The sequence below is a fragment of the Lagenorhynchus albirostris genome, chromosome 4, assembly GCF_949774975.1.
Source record: "Lagenorhynchus albirostris chromosome 4, mLagAlb1.1, whole genome shotgun sequence".
Taxonomy (NCBI): Eukaryota; Metazoa; Chordata; class Mammalia; order Artiodactyla; family Delphinidae; genus Lagenorhynchus; species Lagenorhynchus albirostris.
The window spans coordinates 27,611,548-27,630,495 of record NC_083098.1 but is presented as its reverse complement, the minus strand read 5'-3'; the positions used below and the strand labels follow the sequence as shown (position 1 = coordinate 27,630,495).

Sequence of the window (18,948 nt, the reverse complement as noted above, 5' to 3'; positions counted from 1 at the left end):
GCACTTCAAAATCTTCAACTTACACCCAACACGCCAAATAACAAGCACAACTTGCATCAGTTTTAGGCTGAAACTTTTGTAACTTAAATACACATACTCGTATGCACGATGCATGTGTATATATGTACACGTATATATGTGCATATACATATATGTGAATATATGTACATGTATATAACAAGGAAAAAGAAATACAGATACGTTTAAAGAAGAAAATCATCATTCTCTCACTTCCTAAGGAAAACCACTGTCATAACTGATTAATATTATTCTGGATTTATTTCTATGATTATATACTTATTCACACAGTTTTCCCTTTAGAAGTGAGGCTATTCTGAAATTCTGTTTTATAACTTACTTTAGTCATTCAAAATCACACCATGTATATTATTTCTGTGGACACATTTCTGTGATCCTTGGAAGGCTAGAAGCCTGTGATTACTGAGGACCTGTACCACCTGCTTATGTCTGGCTGCAGAACAAGGCCTTTAGGAGCACACCCACACAACAGAACACACAGAATACTATACAGCAGTGAAAAAGGAGAGGGCACTCTTTTTGTGTTGATATGAAAACAATACCAGATATAAAGTTTTTAAAAATACGGTGCACAACTAGCTTTTGAGCACACAGGGGATATATAAAAATCTATATTCATCTCTGCTTATATGTACATGAAGGATTCTAGAAGGAAAAATAAGAAACTATAGGTTGAACCAAGTCAAACTGCTGCTATTAATCAGTTTTGACATAGACAAACAGCAGAGCAGTTTCATGTGATACGACCCTCCTAATAACAGCGGCCAGCAATCCAATTTGGAATTTTAACTTTGAAAGGATTTAAGAAACTATAGGTTGAAATGACATGTAAATGAAAAAACATTTGAAATTGCCGATATTAGATAACTTTGGAACTGAGAGCTGGCCCTCTGACATGGCTCAATCTATTAATAGCAGTGGTTACAGATTTGGTTTGCAGGGACTGAGTTGATGGGATTGAATGGAGACTTTTCACCTTACTGCAACTAACGTTAAGACCAGATATTTGTTCATTTAGGTAAATGGGTATACACATCACGATAAAATAAATATACTGAAATAAAATGATTGCTTTTCCTCCTCCCTGCCCATAAAAATGAGCGACTCCTTTCTCTTAGAGGACCCATTTTTGTTACAGTGTATTGTGTCCCAGGTTTAAATCCATCCTCATCTCTGGCCCTTTCTTCTCCTTCATCTCCTTCATCAAAACCATCACTCTGATTCCTTTACAACAAAACTAGCCACTGTTTTTAATGGGAAAACTAACAATCACTCTTAAAATTAAAAAAGAATAAATCAATGTATTGTTTGAAAGGCACGTGACATCTCTGAAAAGACTGGCCAAGGAAAACTCCAGAGGAGAGAAGACCATTAGCTGAGGCACTTGGGTTTGCACTTGAGCAGAGTGGTAAGGAGCCCAGACTCTGGAATGGGACTGGTTAATCCTGGCTTTGTCACTCACTAGCCAGGAGACTCAGGTGAGCTCCTGACCTTCTCTGAGCCTCAGTTTCCCCAATTATAAAATACGGATAATAATACTACCGATAGGATTGTTATGAGGATTACCTAAGTTTAACAAATATTGCTAACAGTAGCCGGCATACAGTATGGTATCTGTAACTGTGTACTATTACCCTCCAAATTTTGTATCCTGTTCTCACGTTAACTATTAAAATTTTTAAGAAAAAGAGTCCACCTTTAAAATAACTAAGATAATAACCAGAGACTTAAAGAGTCACTATTTCTATTCTGACCCAAGAGTAAAATAAAACCACAGCCACCATCACCATTCAAGCTCAAAGACTCATGTTGCTGAGTTCAGAGAACAAATATTAGTACATGCAAAATGTCAGCCGTATAATTCACTGTAATAGGCTTGAAGATTTTTTTTTCCACCCAGGGCTGACACTGGACTCCTTCTAAATACTGCCTAGAAGACACACAAGAATGCCATGCCAAGCAGAATGAGCATTTGGAAGAAGCCAGGCTGCAAAGTTGCGACCCAGAGTTCATAAAAGGCAAGGAGACACAACTCGTTACAGGAGTAGCCTCCACAGTTGACTCAATCTCACATCATTTCTTTTTCCTCAACAGCTGGGAAGGATTCAGTAAGTACAAATAAACTGACCACAGGTTTGTTTGGTTCTATTAATTGTAGACAGCAGTCTTATCTCCTGGTAATTTTTATCACGGTCCATAAGAGTTTTCTGAGTAATAACAATTGCTTGGAATTGGCCACACTGAGATAATACCTTCCCCTTCAAGATTTCTCCTCATCTTCCTAGCTACAAAGGAAACGTTTCAAATCAGTCGCTCCTGACAGCCTTAAAAATTCTATTTCATTCAGGATAAACAATACTTCAGCTGGTTTGAAAAGATGTTTCTTAGACAGCCCGGCTACCTCCTACGTTGTAAGTGTTTCAAAGAGGGCTATAAAGAGAGTGACAGCTGCTTGAATTCAGAACTAGAAATTAAAATAAAAGCTATTAGAAGTGAAGAAAAAACCCACACCACAGGGAGACAAGCTTTAAAGAATTTTTCTCTCTTCTATTCTAGTTACCTGCCATGAACTTTTTTAAGGCGTTAAATAAGACTTTTTTTCTTCCCCCTCCAGAGAGAGGGGGAAATGTTCATCCCACACAGGAGCACAGTTAAGATTATAGAGGAAGTCATATAAGAAGGTGCCTCGTGCTTTGTCACTAACATTAGGGGAGCTGAGCTTCGAGGAAGCGTCTGGGGAGACGCCGGTGCAGGAGAAGCAGCGGGCATGATCTATGGGCAGGTCACAACTCAATCACAGCCCTGACATTTCTGGCTGCCTTTTTCAACCCATTGATCTCATCACGGTAAAAGTGAGAAATAATCTGTCGACAGAGCCTGTCACTGGATTCAAGCCCGGTCTTAGATTTAACTTCACAACACAGTAATTCCATGCCAGAGAAGCATGACTTTGCTCAGAGGAGGTGGTAAGATGGCTCGGCCTTTGGAAAGTTATTATCCAGAATCTACCCGTGAAGCGTCATGCAAAAAAATGGTAAGAATCGAGAGAAGATCACCAAGCATAAGACAGAGATCTGCTTGCAGCCGGTTACTTGTGCTGATTATTAATCTCTGCTGATCAGATATGTCTATAAGGAAATGTCAATAGCTGCAGAAGGTCTCTGAAAATCCACATCAACAATGGTTTTACAGTGATTCTTCTCTCACATAAGTGTCCTGATACAATCTGAGGGAGGACGGGGTAGTAACAATTCACTTACGAAAGCATGCTTTCATGAAGGTCATTTCTTTTTTTTTTTTTTTTAAATTGGAGCACAGTTGATTAACAACGTGTGTTAGTTTCAGGTATACAGCAAAGTGATTCAGTTATACATATACATGTATCTATTCTTTTTCAAATTCTTTTCCCATTTAGGTTATTACAGAATATTGAGCAGAGTTGTCCATGACATACAGTAGGTCCTTGTTGGTTATCTATTTTAAATATAGCAGTGTGTACATGTCAATCCCAAATGCCCAATCTACCCCTCTAAAGATACTCCCTTGGGAGCTGAGATTGGAGAGTGCATAGTTGCCGTGACTGTCAGCTCTCCATCCTTGACTTCTACAGAAATAAACATCTTTGAGTATGGTGGGGGCCGCCCATCCTTTACATAAGCCTGTGACTGAATGGATATAAGTCTGCGAGGTAAAGTAGGAGAAAACTGAGCTCTACATTGTTCATAATTATGAGACTAATCTTTCTCTAAGAAGACACAGCATTTCAGTTATTACTTAACATTTCTCTGTCCGCTGGCTTTCCACATACACTATTTATACCAAACCTATTTTCTAAACAAGTTACATATAACAATATGTATTGAAGACACTAACAAGATGAGATGATTTCTTCCTTTTGATGGAAAGATGGTCTAAAGATATATATTTAAAAAAAGCCTCAGGACAAAACTAAGACATAAACACAAGGAAAAGATTTACCTATGAGCCTACAATGTGGCTGATGACATCTGTGTTGATTAGCTGCCTTCATTCTCCACACCTGGTCAGTGGAGAAGTACCAACAACTTGCTTTCACATTTCTACCAGATATCCATTTTATTTTCAATTCCTAGAGCTCACTCAAGCCCACATCAACCTAAGATTAAATTACTTAACCAGCCTTTTACCATGGCCTTCTTGACTCCTACAAGACAGATCTGTGCCACCCTGATTTTACAGACTGATGCATATCAGGATACGTTCTTCCTTTAAGAAAGGAGGAAAATGGTCCTGCTTTATTGTTACCCCATCTCCCCTTCGACAGTTGTATTTTCACTTTTTCGCCTATAAAGCTCTGCATCCTTGTCATGTTCTCTACCACACTGTAGGACTACAATAATACATGTTCAACAAAATGGGCTCCAGTTAGCACATCCGGGATCCAAGCGGGAAAGTGCCAACCTAACGATACCCAAAGTAAGAACTACCCTAAAATAATATTAAATCCTGCCAATTGGCTCGCAAGATGATTTTTGTTTTCAACTCTTTATAAGTCGTATCTTTTCTGTTGTCTAAATAAACAAACTGCTATACCATGTACAAAAGAAGACAGGCAAAGAATACCTAATTACCAAAGAAGATACAAATAAAACTAGTCCTGTGAATGTCTAGTTGTGTTTAAAATTAGAGCTAGCGTAAAGGAAGAATGGGAGAGCTTAGTCAAAATTCAGATGATAATCCTCTTCTCACTCACCAAACCTTCTTTTAAAATGTTTCTTCTGCCTTGAAGAGAAAATAGCAAAGAATATACCTCATACAGCCTCCTTGTATATGGGGACAAACAACAGTCTCTCTTTATATAAAAAGGTACTAAGGGTCCGGGACCCAGCCCCATCCACCAGACACTGCCCCAGCAGCCACGTTCCCACCACAAGAGGGCACATGCAGCCCACATAGGGGATACTCCCTGAATGCCTGGCTCTGGTGGCCAGCCAGGAATGCACTTCTGAGCCCCACAAGGCATCTCCTAAATAAGGCCATTCCTTCAATTCTGGGAGAGATAGCTGATTTACCTAATACATAGAAACAAACACAAAATGAGGCAAAATGAGGAGACAAGGGAGTATGTTCCAACAAAAGAAAAAGACAAAGCCTCAGAAAAAGAACAAAAGGAAACAAAGATAAGCAATCTACCTGTCACAGAGTTCAAATGAATAGTCATAAAGGTAGTCATTGAACTTGGGAGAAGAATAGATGAACACAGTGAGAACTTCAACAAAGAGACAGAAAAATATAAGCAAGTACTAAACAGAAGTTATAACTGAACTGAAAAATGCACTACATGGGCTCACCAGCAGACTAAATGAGGCAGGAGGATGAATGAGCAAGCTGGAAGAGAAAACACAATAGGACTCACCCAGACAGAGCAGCAAAAAGAAAACAAAAATTAAGTGAAGATACCTTAAGGGACCTTTGAGACAACATCAAGAAGAAGAATATTTATATTACAGGGGTCCCAGAAGGAGAAGAGGGAGAGAAAGGACCAGAAAACTTATTTGAAGAAATAGTGGCTGTAAACTTCCCTAATCTGTGGAAGGAAAGAGACATCCAGGTCCAGGAAGCCCAAAGAGTTCCAAGCAAGATGAAACCAAAAAGACACACACCAAGACATATTATAATTAAAATGGTAAAAGTTAAGGACAGAGACAATCCTAAAAGCAGCAAAAGAAAAACAACTTGTTACATACAAGAAAAACCCCATAAGGCTATCAGCAAATTTTTCAGCAGAAACTTTACAGTCCAGAAGGGAGTGACACAACATATTCAAAGTGCTGAAAGGAAAAACTTCCAACCAAGAATTCTGTACCCACAAAGTTATCATTCAGAATTGAAGGAGAGATTAAGAGTTTCCCAGATAAGCTAAAGCTAAAGGAGTTTATCACCACTAAACCAGCCCTACAAGAAATGCTAAAGTGACTTCTTTAAGCTGAAAAGAAATGGCACTAATTAATAATGAGAAAACACATAAAAGTAAAAACATCACTGGAAAAGGTAAATATATAATACAGGTAGTGAAACCACTTAAAATGCAAACATGAAGGTTAAAAGACAAAAGTAGTAAACTTAACTAAAATTAAAATAATTAGTTAAAAGATGCACAAAATGACATGTAAAATGTGTCATCAAAGGTATAAAATGTGATGGGGGAGTAAAAAGATAAATTTGGACATATTCCAAAGCTTTAAGAGGTTACCAATTTAAAATGGGCTACTATTTACTTAAGATGTTATATGTAAACCTCATTGAAACAACAGGGAAAAAAACTTGCAGCAAACACACAAAAGAAAATGACAAAGGAATGTAAGCATAACACACATACACACGTGCGCGCACACGCGCAAAAACCCACCAAGACACAAAGGAAGCAAGAAAGAGAAGAAAGGAACAGAGGAGAACTACAAAAACAGCCAGGAAACAATTAACATAATGGCAATAAGTACATACCTGTTAATAATTACTTTAAATGTAAATAGACTAAATTTGCCCATCAAAGGCAGACTGGCTGAATGGAGAGAGACTCACTTCAGAAGAAAGGGTACACAGAGACTCAAAGTGAAGGGACTTAAAAAGACATTCCATGCAAATGAAAATGAAAGAAAGCTGGAGAAACTACACTCATATCAGACAAAATGGATTTTAAAACAAAGACTGTAATAAAAGACAAAGAAAGGCATTACATAATGATAAAGGGGTCAATCCAGCAAGAAGATATAAGATTTATAAATGTATATGCACCCAGCAGAGGAGCACCAAGATATAGGAAAGCAAATATTAATGGACATAAAAAGATATTAAAGGCAATACAATAATAGTGGGGGACTTTAACACCTCACTTATATCAAGGGATAGATCATCCAGACAGAAAATCAATATGGAAACACTGAATTTAAACAACACATCAGACCAAATGGACTTTATAGATATATACAAATACAGACTATTCCATCCAAAAGCAGAATACACACTCTTTTCAAGTGCATATGGAACATTCTCCAAGACAGATTACATGTTAGGTCACTAGACAAGTCTCAAGAGGACTGAAATCATATCAAGCATTTTCTCCAAACACAATGGTATGAAACTAGAAATTGATCACAAGAAACAAAAGGAAAAACCACAAAAACATGGAGATAAGCCAACATGCTACTGAGCAACCAATGGCTCACTGAAGAAATCAAAGGAGAAATAAAAAAATACCAAGAGATAAATAAAAACAGAAATACAACATGCCAAAATCAACAAGATGTAGCAAAGAAAGTTCATAGCAATACAGGCCTACCTCAAGAAACAAGAAAAACTCCAGTAACTTCACACCTAAAGGAACTGAAAAAAGAAGAACAAAGTCGTCCAAAATTAGTAGAAGGAAGGAAATAATCAAGAGTGGAAATAAATGAAAGAGATTAAAAAAGCAATAGAAAAGATCAATGAAGCTACGATCTGGTTCTTTGAAAACACAAAATTGACAAGCCTTTAGCTAGACTCACCAAGGGAAAAACGAGGGCTCAACTAAATAAAATCAGAGATCAAAGACAGGAAGTAACAACCAGAGAAATACAAAGAATCATAAGAAACTACTACAGACAATTACAAGCTAACAAATTGGACAACCTAGAAGAAGTGCATCAATTTCTAGAAACACACAACTGAATCATGAAGAAATAGAAAATCTGAATAGACCAATTACTAGTAAGGAGGTTGAAACAGTAATCCAAAAATCTCCCAACAAACAATAGCCCAGGCAGATGGCTTCACTGGTAAATTCTACAAAACACTCAAAGATTTAATACCTATCCTTCTCAAACTCTTCCAAAAAAACTGAAGAGGAGAGAAATCTTCCAAACACATTTTATGAAGCCAGCATTACCCTGATGCCAAAACCAAACAAGAACACCACAAGAAAATTATAACCCAATATCCTTGATGAACATAGATGAAAAAAATCCTCAACAAAATATTAGTAAACGAAATCCAATGATACATTAAATACATTAAGAGGATCTTACATCATGATCAAGTGGGATTTATTCCAGGGATGTAAGATTGGTTCAACATCCATAAATCAATCAACATGATACATCATATCAACAAAATTAAGGAAAAAAAACATATGATCATCTCAACAGATGCCAAAAAAGCATTTCACAAAATTCAAAACTCTCAACAAAGTTGGTATAGAGGGCATGTACCTTTACATAATGAGGCCATATATGACGAACCCACAGCTAACATCATATCCTAACAGTGAAAAGCTAAAAGCTTGTCCTGTAAGATCAGGAAAAAGACAAGGATGCCCACTCTCGCCTTACTTTTATTCAACATAGTACTGAAAGTCCTAGCCACAACAATTAGGTAAGAAAAAGAAATAAAAGACATCCAAACCAGAAAGGAAGAAGTAAAACTGTCACTACCCACAGATGACATGATACCATACAGAGAAAACCCTAAAGCCTCCATCAAAAAAACAGTTAGAATAAATGAATTCATTAAAGTTGCAGGATACAAAATCAATATACAGAAATCTGTGGCATTTATATACACTAATAGCAAACTACCATAAACAGAAACTAAGAAAACAATCCCATTTACAATTGCAACAAAAAGAATGAAATACCTGGAAATCAATTTAACCAAGGAGGTGAAAGACCTGTAAACTGAAAATTATAAGGCACTGGAAAGAAACTGAAGAAAACACAAATATATGGAAAGATATTCCATGCTCATGGATTAGAAGAATTTATATTGCCAAAATATCCATGCTCTCTACAGACTCAATGAAATCCCTAACAAAATGCCAATGGCATATTTCACAGAAGCAGAACAAATGACTCTAAAAATTGTATGGAATCACAAAAGACCCCAAATGGCCAAAACAATCTTGAGAAAGAACAACAAAGCTGGAGGTATTACACTCCTTGTCTTGCAACTATACTACAAAGCTATAGTAATCTAAACAGTGTGGTACTGGAACAAAAACAGACACACAGATCAACAGAACAGAATGAGAGTCCAGAAATAAACCTTCACATATATGGACAATTAAATTATGACAAAGGAGCAAATAACATACAATGGAGAAATGACAGTCTCTTCAATAAACAGCATTGGGAAAACTGGACAGCAACATGCAAAAGAATGAAACTAGACCACTATCTTACACCACACACAAAAATCAACTCAAAATGGATTGAACACTTGAATGTAAGAGTTGAAACCATAAAATTCCTAGAAGAAAACAGAGGTGGTAACATCACTGACATCGGTCTTGGCTATGTTTTTGTGGATCTGACTTCAAAGGCAAGGGAAACAAAAGGAAAAATAAACAAATGAGACTACATCAAACTAAAAAGCTTCTGCACAGCGAAGGAAACGATCAACCAAATGAAAAGGTAACCTACTGAATGGGAGATGATATTAGCAAATCACATATCCAATAAGGCATTAATACCTAAAAATATCAAAATATATAAAGGACTCATACAACTTAACAACAAAAGCAAAAATAAATAAATAAAACAACCCAACTGAAAAATGGTCAGAGGATGTGAACAGACGTTTTCCAAAACAACACAGAGAGATGGCCAAAAGACTCATGAAAAGGTGTTCAATATCATCCATTGTTAGGAAAATGCAAATCAAAACCACAATGAGCTATCACCTCATACCTGTTAGAACGGCTATTAACAAAGACAATAAATAACAAATGCTGGAAAGAATATGGAGAAAAGGGAACCCTAGTACACCATTTCTGGAAATGTAACTTGGTGCAGCCACTAGGGAAAACAGTATGGAGGTTCCTCAAAGAGTTAAGAAGAGAACTACCATATGACCCAGCTATTCCTCTTCTGGGTATTTTTCCAAAGAACACAAAAACATTAATTCAAAAAGACACATGCACCCCAATTTTCATTGCAGCATTATTTACAATAGTCAAGATATGGAAACAATGTTAAGTGTCCATCAATAGATGAATATATATATGTGTACCATACATATTGTATATGTATGTATGCAACTCAGCCATGACAAAGAATGAAATCTTGATATTTGTGACAGCACAGATGGACATTGGAGGCATTCTGCTATATGAAGTAAGTCAGAGAGAGAAAGACAAATACCATATGATTTCACTCACATCTGAAATGTTAAAAAACAAAACAAATGAACAAAATAAAACAAACACATAGATACAGAGAACAGATTAGTGGTTACCAGAGAGGAAGAAGGTTGGGGAGTGGATGAAAGGGGTAAACGGGGTCAAGTGTATGGTGATGGATGATAACTAGACCTGTGGCGGTGATCACTGTGTAGTGTACACAGATGTCAAATTATAATGCTGTACACCTGAAATTTATATAATTAAAAAAAGAGGTAGGGCTTCCCTGGTGGCGCAGTGGTTGAGAGTCCGCCTGCCAATGCAGGGGACACGGGTTCGTGCCCCGGTCTGGGAAGATCCCACATGCCGCGGAGCGGCTGGGCCCGTGAGCCATGGCCGCTGAGCCTGCGCGTCCGGAGCCTGTGCTCTGCAACGGGAGAGGCCACAACAGTGAGAGGCCCGCACACCGCAAAAAAAAAAAAAAAAAGAGGTAGGAAGGACATAAATTTGGAGTGGGCAGGTATAAACAAAAACACAACATACACTGAACTTTTTGAGTTACGTTACTACCACTTCTAAGGAAATAAAAACACAAAGATAACCTGAGAACGAAATAAAAGGAAGCCTTTGATTTTTTCATCTTCTTTTTAGCACTTAGCAGCCTACCTCATATTTTGCTATTTCCCAACAACTGACGTAGCCAAATCTACTCAGCTTTGAGGTTTGTGAGACTATTAAATGCTATATGAAAATGAACTATATGGCTTCTACAAAATAATAAAAAGAATTTCAGAAAAAATTTAACAGCTGCTCTATTTAAAGAAATCTAGCTAGATAATATATCCATTTCAGTTCATCTTAATCATCAACAGAGATCTTTAAGCAAGTAACTAGAATTCTAAAGTCTTCTGCAAATAACAAGTTTAATGCCATTAAAGCACATGTTAAAAAGGAAAATAAATGAGCATTGTGTATGCAGTATGGCTAAATGTGCCAATACCAATTAAAGCCTTTGTTAAAGTAAAGATATTAAGTGTCTTTAATTAAACTTGGGGGGCGGGGTTGAAAAACGATGTCTAACAGCGGAGGGCGTCTCTCCTATTTCACACCAGCTAAGCTAGGATTCTCCACTTCTAGGTCTATCCTACTTCAGCTCATGCTAACAGGCTTGCTGACTGCTAATGATGACTTTCTGATCTGCCTAATGCTGAACTGAAACCAATTCTGAGTGTTTTCCAGGGTTGCCTGTTGGGTCCATCGCATGGTTTCATACCTTACTCAATGCAGAAGAAATAACATACCACAAAACCACTTCACTCAAATACCAAATCTGTGACCAAATCATACAGCTGAGGAAACTCTCCAGTCATTCAAACTAGTTCCTTGAATCTTGGCAAATAATCTACCTAAATTTAAACAAAAATAATTTGTCCTGGATTTTATTAAGTCAAATTTAACTTGTACTACAGTGAATAAATGGGGGGAGGGTAAAGGTGGAAACATACTTGCATTTAAACCTTCTATCGGACTCATAATAAACTAAAAAATTTGGAAAAATCATCAACCAAAGTTGGCTACTAATGCATACCTTAACCAAAACTAGATAAGCATGGAAAGTGACTCAACTACCATCAATAAGAAAAAATACATAAAAAGATTAAACTTTTGAAAATTTCAAATAGAGTTGACAATTAGATGACTCAGGCTACTGAAAAACATTTAAGTCTTGGTGATAAGCAGAGATTTTTTTTTTTTTGAAAGGGTAGAGTTTTCAATGTGCTAAGTAATAATCAACAACATAGCCTTTTAATATCCTTTCCTTGTATGCTTCCTTTCAAAAGCATTTTCACCACCTCTTCATTTATTTATTTTTTTAGAATATGCAAAACATGGATCCCACTTTGTTCTCCCTGAAATAATTCTTTTTCACACAACTTGAGTTTCACTAAAGCTTAGCTACAAATAATAGGTGGGGGAGGGGAGAGGATAAATAACAGGTTTTAATTGCTTTATCTTATGACCTGTAAGATAAAACAAAATCACCCCATGACCAAAATCATGGGCTTTTCTGATTCTAACAACTTCCGGAAAAATCAAAGGCTGCAATCCAGAAGGATCAATGTAAAGTTATAAAAAGACAAAATGTACAATAAGACATCATATAGATGGTGAACGTAAAAACAGACTACAGGAATTAAATATTTGTCCATCTTCTTTTTTCCCTTAAAATTAAAGAGTTGTACAGAATTTATATATGGCCTAAAAATTAGGAAAGCTATGATTGTACATCATTTTGAGTATTCCCATAAAAGATGTGCTAAATACCACTTCAGCAGCTTCTTACCCATTAATAATAATCATTCAGCAACCCAATGATCAAAAAATTAGTAAACTATGTACACATGACTGGCTATTCTGATTCAATTCCTAAAAATACCCCCCAAAGTAGATGTGATTCCCTCTTTGGTCATTACCTTTATGAAACAGAGTCAATTCAGTTTTGCTCAAGGGCCGATGAGCCCAAGTAGGTATTGTTTTACATCGCCTTGATATTGCTCCCCTCCTACTTTCCAACATTTGCCTCGTTCACTAATTTTTTAACACTTCCACCAGAGGACAAGTGATAGATAAGACAAGGCTCAATTCAAACCAGTCAGCTTTACTCCTTATTAGCAACTCCGTTGAGAGAGTGAACACGAGAAAAGAAACAGAGAATAAGAAGTTGGCTGGGCTCAGAAGCTGAAACTAAGGGCTAAAAGGAAGCTCTGAAAGTACAGGTTGACTTTAATAAATCATGCCCATTCTCTAGAAAATGAGGATCTGATTTTAAAACTAACGTGTGTGCATGTGTATATGTGTGTGTGTGTAATATATAAGTGTATACACACACACACACACACACACACACACACACACACACACACACACACACTACAGGAGGCATTCTGAGTCCTCGTGTACAGGTCCCCTGAGAGTTAGTTAAAGACCGGTGTCACCTGCTTGCATGGGTCTTTGGATATTAGCTATGTGACATTTCATTATACAGCTGCTTACGATGCAGGTATTGTATGTTTCTATCTTCATTTCCTCCTTCCCTTTGACAATCACCTCACACCTCCAAACCAATAAAACCTTGGTAGTTTCGATCTTATTCTCCACGCCAATAACTACGTGATTACAAATCAGCAACTGGGGTCTCGCTTTGGCTCACAGCCTTGTTTTGTAGGGATCAGTGTTTAAAATTCCAATTTCTAGGCTCCAGTAAAAACGAGGCAATCTGGCAATACTGAGACAAGGTGGCCACATGACAACAGAGAGTTGGAACAGCGTGGCTTGGATGGAAAGTAAGGACTTCCACTGGTCAGAGTCCCACTGCAGCTCGGTCCACTCAGCCTAGCCCCCGACCGTGGTCAATTTGCCACCCCACCCCACTTTCTTGCCTTACAAGAAAGTCAGAAAACCGGACGGTGCAGAAGCACAGACCCCAGCGCCACAGGGACCCGTGCCTTTGATCTCAATGCATTTAACATCAGACTCCAATCTGCTCCTCTCATGAAAGATCTACTTTCATTTTAGTTCCTCTTCCATTTGTCTCGGGGTTATGTAACCTCACAGGAGGTCACACAAGTCTCCCCAAAAAGAAATTTTAGCTGTCTTTTCAAAGTAAAAAAAGAACTGTGACTAACAAAGACAAACACAAAACTGAAACGTGCATTCTCTCCCTGACAAGGAAAGATTTACCACCCCCCCGCCCCGTTAATCTCAAAAATCATAATCTTAAGGGGAAAAGAAGTTAAAATCCAAAGGATGGAAGACCATGGCCCGCCCTGGGGTCATAGGCTTTGCCATATTCGCAACAGACTATCAAGAAGAAACATGTAATTAACATCTTACCATCTTCCAGTTCAAGACAAAGATTATATACAGCCACGGGTCTCTTAGTCCTCTGGCCCTGTCTCTTCGATTGCCTTGGTGGAGCATTCGGGGGTGATGCTGACAGGGTGACTGGCTCAGGCAGTGTGGCGTCAGGCAGGGTCCTAAAAATCTGCCATCAAAACATGAAGGACATTAATTGTTTTCCATGAACAGAAACCTGGGTTTTCCAACAGTCATACCAGTACCGAACAACATTTGGAGTTCATCCAAAAGGGACTGTTGGAGCCAAAAATCCATGCCTTCAAATTTTGGGTATTAAGCCGTAAGTCTTTATTTTTTAACAGAGATTTCAAAATAAAATTTCTCATTAAAATTAAGTAAAAGCAGCATCAAATCATTATATTTAAAAACAGATTCATGCCCAAACTAAACAAGTATAACTATCTTCACCAGATGTAGACAATACCACAGCTCTTCATCCACAAAGGAAGTAATCGGGATAAAATATTAAAAACAAATATCCCATTCAATTTCACACAGAGTTATATCTATGCCAAAATGCTAGTCTCAATTTTTTTTTCAAACTACAGAAACAGAAACATATGACCGCAAATATTTTTTACACATTTAAAAATAGCCTGTGCTTTACGAAATTACCTTTCGGATTCCCACGCGCATTTTTCAGAAAATGCTTCGTAGATTTCACCAATTCGTTTAATACCTTCCAACTTCTCTTAAATATTTCCCCTCCATTTATGAAACCTAGAGTATCAGCACCTTGATTATCTACAGTGTCATCCATCTATCAGCAATAACAACATTAATTAAAACGTGCTGCTTCTTTGCTCAGCAATTTTTTTTTTTTCTCTTGAGAAAAGCAAACTATGCCATAAAGGGAAGCATATCATACAGAGGTGATTCATAATAAAATTTTCATAGCTGCCAAGACCTGAGTTCAGAAGCTTCCTGTCCCCAATAACACTGGAGTCCCTTCAGCCCTCAATGAAGTCATAACATAAAATATTTAGACATCACCCTGACACTGTATCTCCAGAAGGCTGATGTTCTAAAGGTAGATGCTCGAAGAAAGCCAGCTAGCATTAAACAAACTGTAAATATAAAACTCACAATAAAAGGCCCTGTGTGAAAGCCCCACTGTTACAAGGAGATTATTATTTATATACTTGAATAAAAACATGACCTGTGTATACGCGTGAGCGTATCGCATATATGTATCACATTTAATAGCTAACAAACGTGTCAGAATTATATTCATGGTCTAAAAGTTCTCACCTAAAAACTACTGTATAACAACAGAAATAAACAATTTCAACAGAGCATTTACTTTCTAAGTACCATACTGCCCCCTCATGTGTAAACTGAATAAAATATGGTTTAAACTACTGTGGACAAATATTTGCTAGTGAAGAGTTAGTTTTGTGCTCCAACTGGTAACCTGCTAATACCATATTTCCACAGACTTTGTGCTCCAATAGGGCAGTCTGGAAACAGCAAACTACTCATCTGCCCAAAATCCTCTGCTGTCCCTACTAGAAAATGGACCTGAGGACACAGGGAGGGGGAAGGGGAAGCCGGGACGAAGTGAGAGAGTGGCATGGACATATATACACTACCAAATGTAAAACAGCTAGCTAGTGGGAAGCAGCCGCAGAGCACAGGGAGATAAGCTCGGTGCTCTGTGACCACCTAGAGGGGTGGGATAGGGAGGGTGGGAGGGAGATGCAAGAGGGAGGAGATAGGGGGATATATGTCTATGTATAGCTGATTCACTTTGTTATACAGCAGAAACTAATACACCATTGTAAAGCAGTTACACTCCAATAAAGATGTTAAAAAACAAAATCCTCTGCTGTCTAGACTATCATCCACATCTGGACTTATTGCCATCTCTCATTGTTCAAATTAAGGAAGGTTGTGAAGTAGAGGGAACAGGAGAGAAGTTAGGTTGTGAAGAGGATGACAATGGTGAAGGACAGAAGAAAAGGTGGGAAAACTTGATCCCATCAAAAGAAACTAGCACCTGTGGGTGACCAACACTGGGAATAGCTCATTGACTTATGTTCGATCTTTATAAACATGGCACATGGCTCTGGAATGGTACTCGAATAAGAAACCAAACAACACAGAGCCAATATATCCAAAGTATAAATAAACAGTGGAAAGGTTATATCCCAAGAACCGGCACTGGATAGCTGATAACCTTCCGAGCAGCCCTTCCTGGAAGATCGCACTGACTGGAATGATGACAATGCTGACCATGGTTTCCCCTCCCTGCCCCACTCTCCTCCACCACCACACAGAGTGAGGGTGAGGGTAGTAAGGTGTGAGAGCAGCCCCGGTCTGCAGAGCCAGAATACCAAGCAAACCGGGACCCAGGAGTGTGACTCCAATGTTCCTGGGGGGCTGATCTGAGACATCCCAGAGCTGGGCCTCCAGAAGCCTCCAGAAGACTTATGACATCGTTCAGTTTACATCAGAGTGTCTAGGAAACTATTATTGAGCCATCAAACAGAAGAAAGTCCTGCTACATGCAACAGCATGCATGCACCTTCAACCTCAGTGAAATAAGTCAGACAGAGAAGGACGACACTTTATGATGTCACTTATATGTGGAATCTTAAAAAAGAAAAAAAAAAAAACTCATAGAAACAAAGAACAGACTGCAGATTGGTGGTTACCAGAGGCAGCTCTGGGGATGGATGAAGGTGGCCAAAATGTACAAACTTCTTCCAGTTATATGATAAATAGGTTCTGGGGATGTAACGTCCAGCATGGTGAACACAGTTCCCAGCACTATATTATATACTTGAAAGTTGCTAAGAGAATACATCTTAAAACTTCTCATCACAAGAAAAAAAAATTTGTAACTACGTGAGGTGATGATGGATGGTAACTAAATTTATTGGGGTAATTTTTCACAATATATACCCATATCAAATCATTATGTTGTACACCTTCAACTAATACAATGTTATATGTCAATTATATCTCAATAAAACTGGAGGGGGGAGAATATCTAGGAATGGGGACTGGGCTTGGGGGGGGGGTTGTTTTGTTTTTCTGTGGTTTGTATTTTAAAGCTCCCCAGGTGATTCTTTTGTATAGGCAAGGCTGAGAAATACCCATTAGGCAGTCATTCCACAGCATTCTGTACTTGTCTTGGATGGACCAAAATCTAAATTGAAACACCAGAAAAATTAGTTCAAAAAAAGTGGCACTGGGGCTTCCCTGGTGGCGCAGTGGTTGAGAGTCCACCTGCCAATGCAGGGGACACGGGTTCGTGCCCCGGTCCGGGAAGATCCCACATGCTGCAGAGCATCTGGGCCCGTGAACCATGGCCGTGAGCCTGCGTGTCCGGAGCCTGTGCTCCGCAACGGGAGAAGCCACAACAGTGAGAGGCCCGTGTACCGCAAAAAAAAAAAAAAAGTGGCACTGGACATATGCAATCAATCCCTTGGATCTTCCCAAGTCCTAATCAGGCATGAAATATTTCAAAGCTTCTAAAGACCAACCATTCCCTCAAAAAATTCTATGTGTATTAGCATTTCAAAGAGCTAACCTATCATCAAATTAGGTGGTTCCAAAGCACAGATGCTAACTTGAAAAGGTACTATCCTGGCTTTTAAGTCTTCCCAGCTATGGAGGCTTAGACATATTATTAAAAGAGTGTATCTCATCTTCTCATTTATATAGTGAGAGCCATAATACTTATGTCTCAAGTTATTACCGGGATTAAATGAGACATTCATAAAGTATTTGGTACAGCACTTGGTACATAGTAACCAGAAGTAAATGGTAGCTATTCTATTTGTAAATATGATCACATCCAGTAAATAGTGATAATAAAAATGGATGCAGACCCTTGTTACTCTACTAAACCACTGTTTTGAGAGGTCATTAATTTCTTGAGGTCTTGACTTCCTCAAATTCAGTGTTTAGTTAATCAAAAGTGTTTTCAGAAAAACTCATCAAGAAATGGACTAAAGGGAAGCAATAAACAGAGGCTCTTGTCAAAATTCCAAAGTCACCTAGAATCACACAGTTGTTTTGTGTATTTACTTCCGCATTTCAGCACTGAAATTTGAGATTTAAATTACTTTCTCTATCATTCATTACTTAATAAACACCTACTAGGTGGTAGGCTTTCTCTAAAGCACTTCAATATCCTCAAGAACCTCTGAGGTATGTATTGCTCTTCACAGTTTAAAATAATAAAAGCTCAAAGATTAAACAATCAGCCCAAGTCTCCACAGTGTGAAGATGGCACAGTTGGTATCTTAACTCTCGACTCTGATTCCAAAGCCCCCGCTGCCAGTTGAAAAAACAAACAAAATTTAATTCTTAGGGGAAAAATCACCAATTATACTGTTCCATATTTGTTTAGAAAGAGTAAACCTGGAGATTATAGACTCACCATCATTGTGCTATGTTCTTCTAGATGTTTCAAGAATGCATTACCTTTTATATGCATTTAACCTTGTCTGCCAATGCATCAACCTCAGTTCTCAATTCTCTTTTTTTTAAAGCTATTGATACAAAGCTATGCTCTCATGGTTCTCTCTGAAACATCAGAAATGATTTTAAAAGATACTCTTTTTAAATTCAGAAGAGGAGGAAACAGTAAATTATTTACTTTAAAATTTGGTCTTCTTTCTTGGCAATCTGATTCTAGAAGTTAGAAGTTAGCTGATCTTGTTCTGTGTAGCCAATGTGTGTCTTCTTTAAATATAACACTGATTTTCCAATTCTAGAACCATGGCATGGATGCAAATTCCCCTAGCACCCAGGTCTCCTTCCAGAATTGTGTGACTCTCCTAACTTCCCTACATCATGTCACCTTTGTTCTGGGGCAAAAGATGAAATTACCTTAAGGAATAGAT

At 38.0% G+C, this 18,948-nt stretch overlaps 1 protein-coding gene across 5 annotated transcripts in view; it reads right to left on the bottom strand.

Annotated features, from left to right (window-relative positions):
- Window positions 1-18,948, bottom strand: part of ARHGAP10 (Rho GTPase activating protein 10) — a 326,931-nt gene that overhangs the window by 39,063 nt on the left and 268,920 nt on the right. For all 5 annotated transcript variants that reach the window (XR_009540249.1, XM_060147720.1, XM_060147722.1 and 2 more), the window contains one exon: window positions 14,066-14,216. Coding sequence is in view for 4 of the 5 variants with exons in the window: in XM_060147720.1 (XP_060003703.1) it covers window positions 14,066-14,216 (151 nt within the window). In the remaining variant the exon portion in view is untranslated. The remainder of the gene's footprint in view (window positions 1-14,065; window positions 14,217-18,948) is intronic.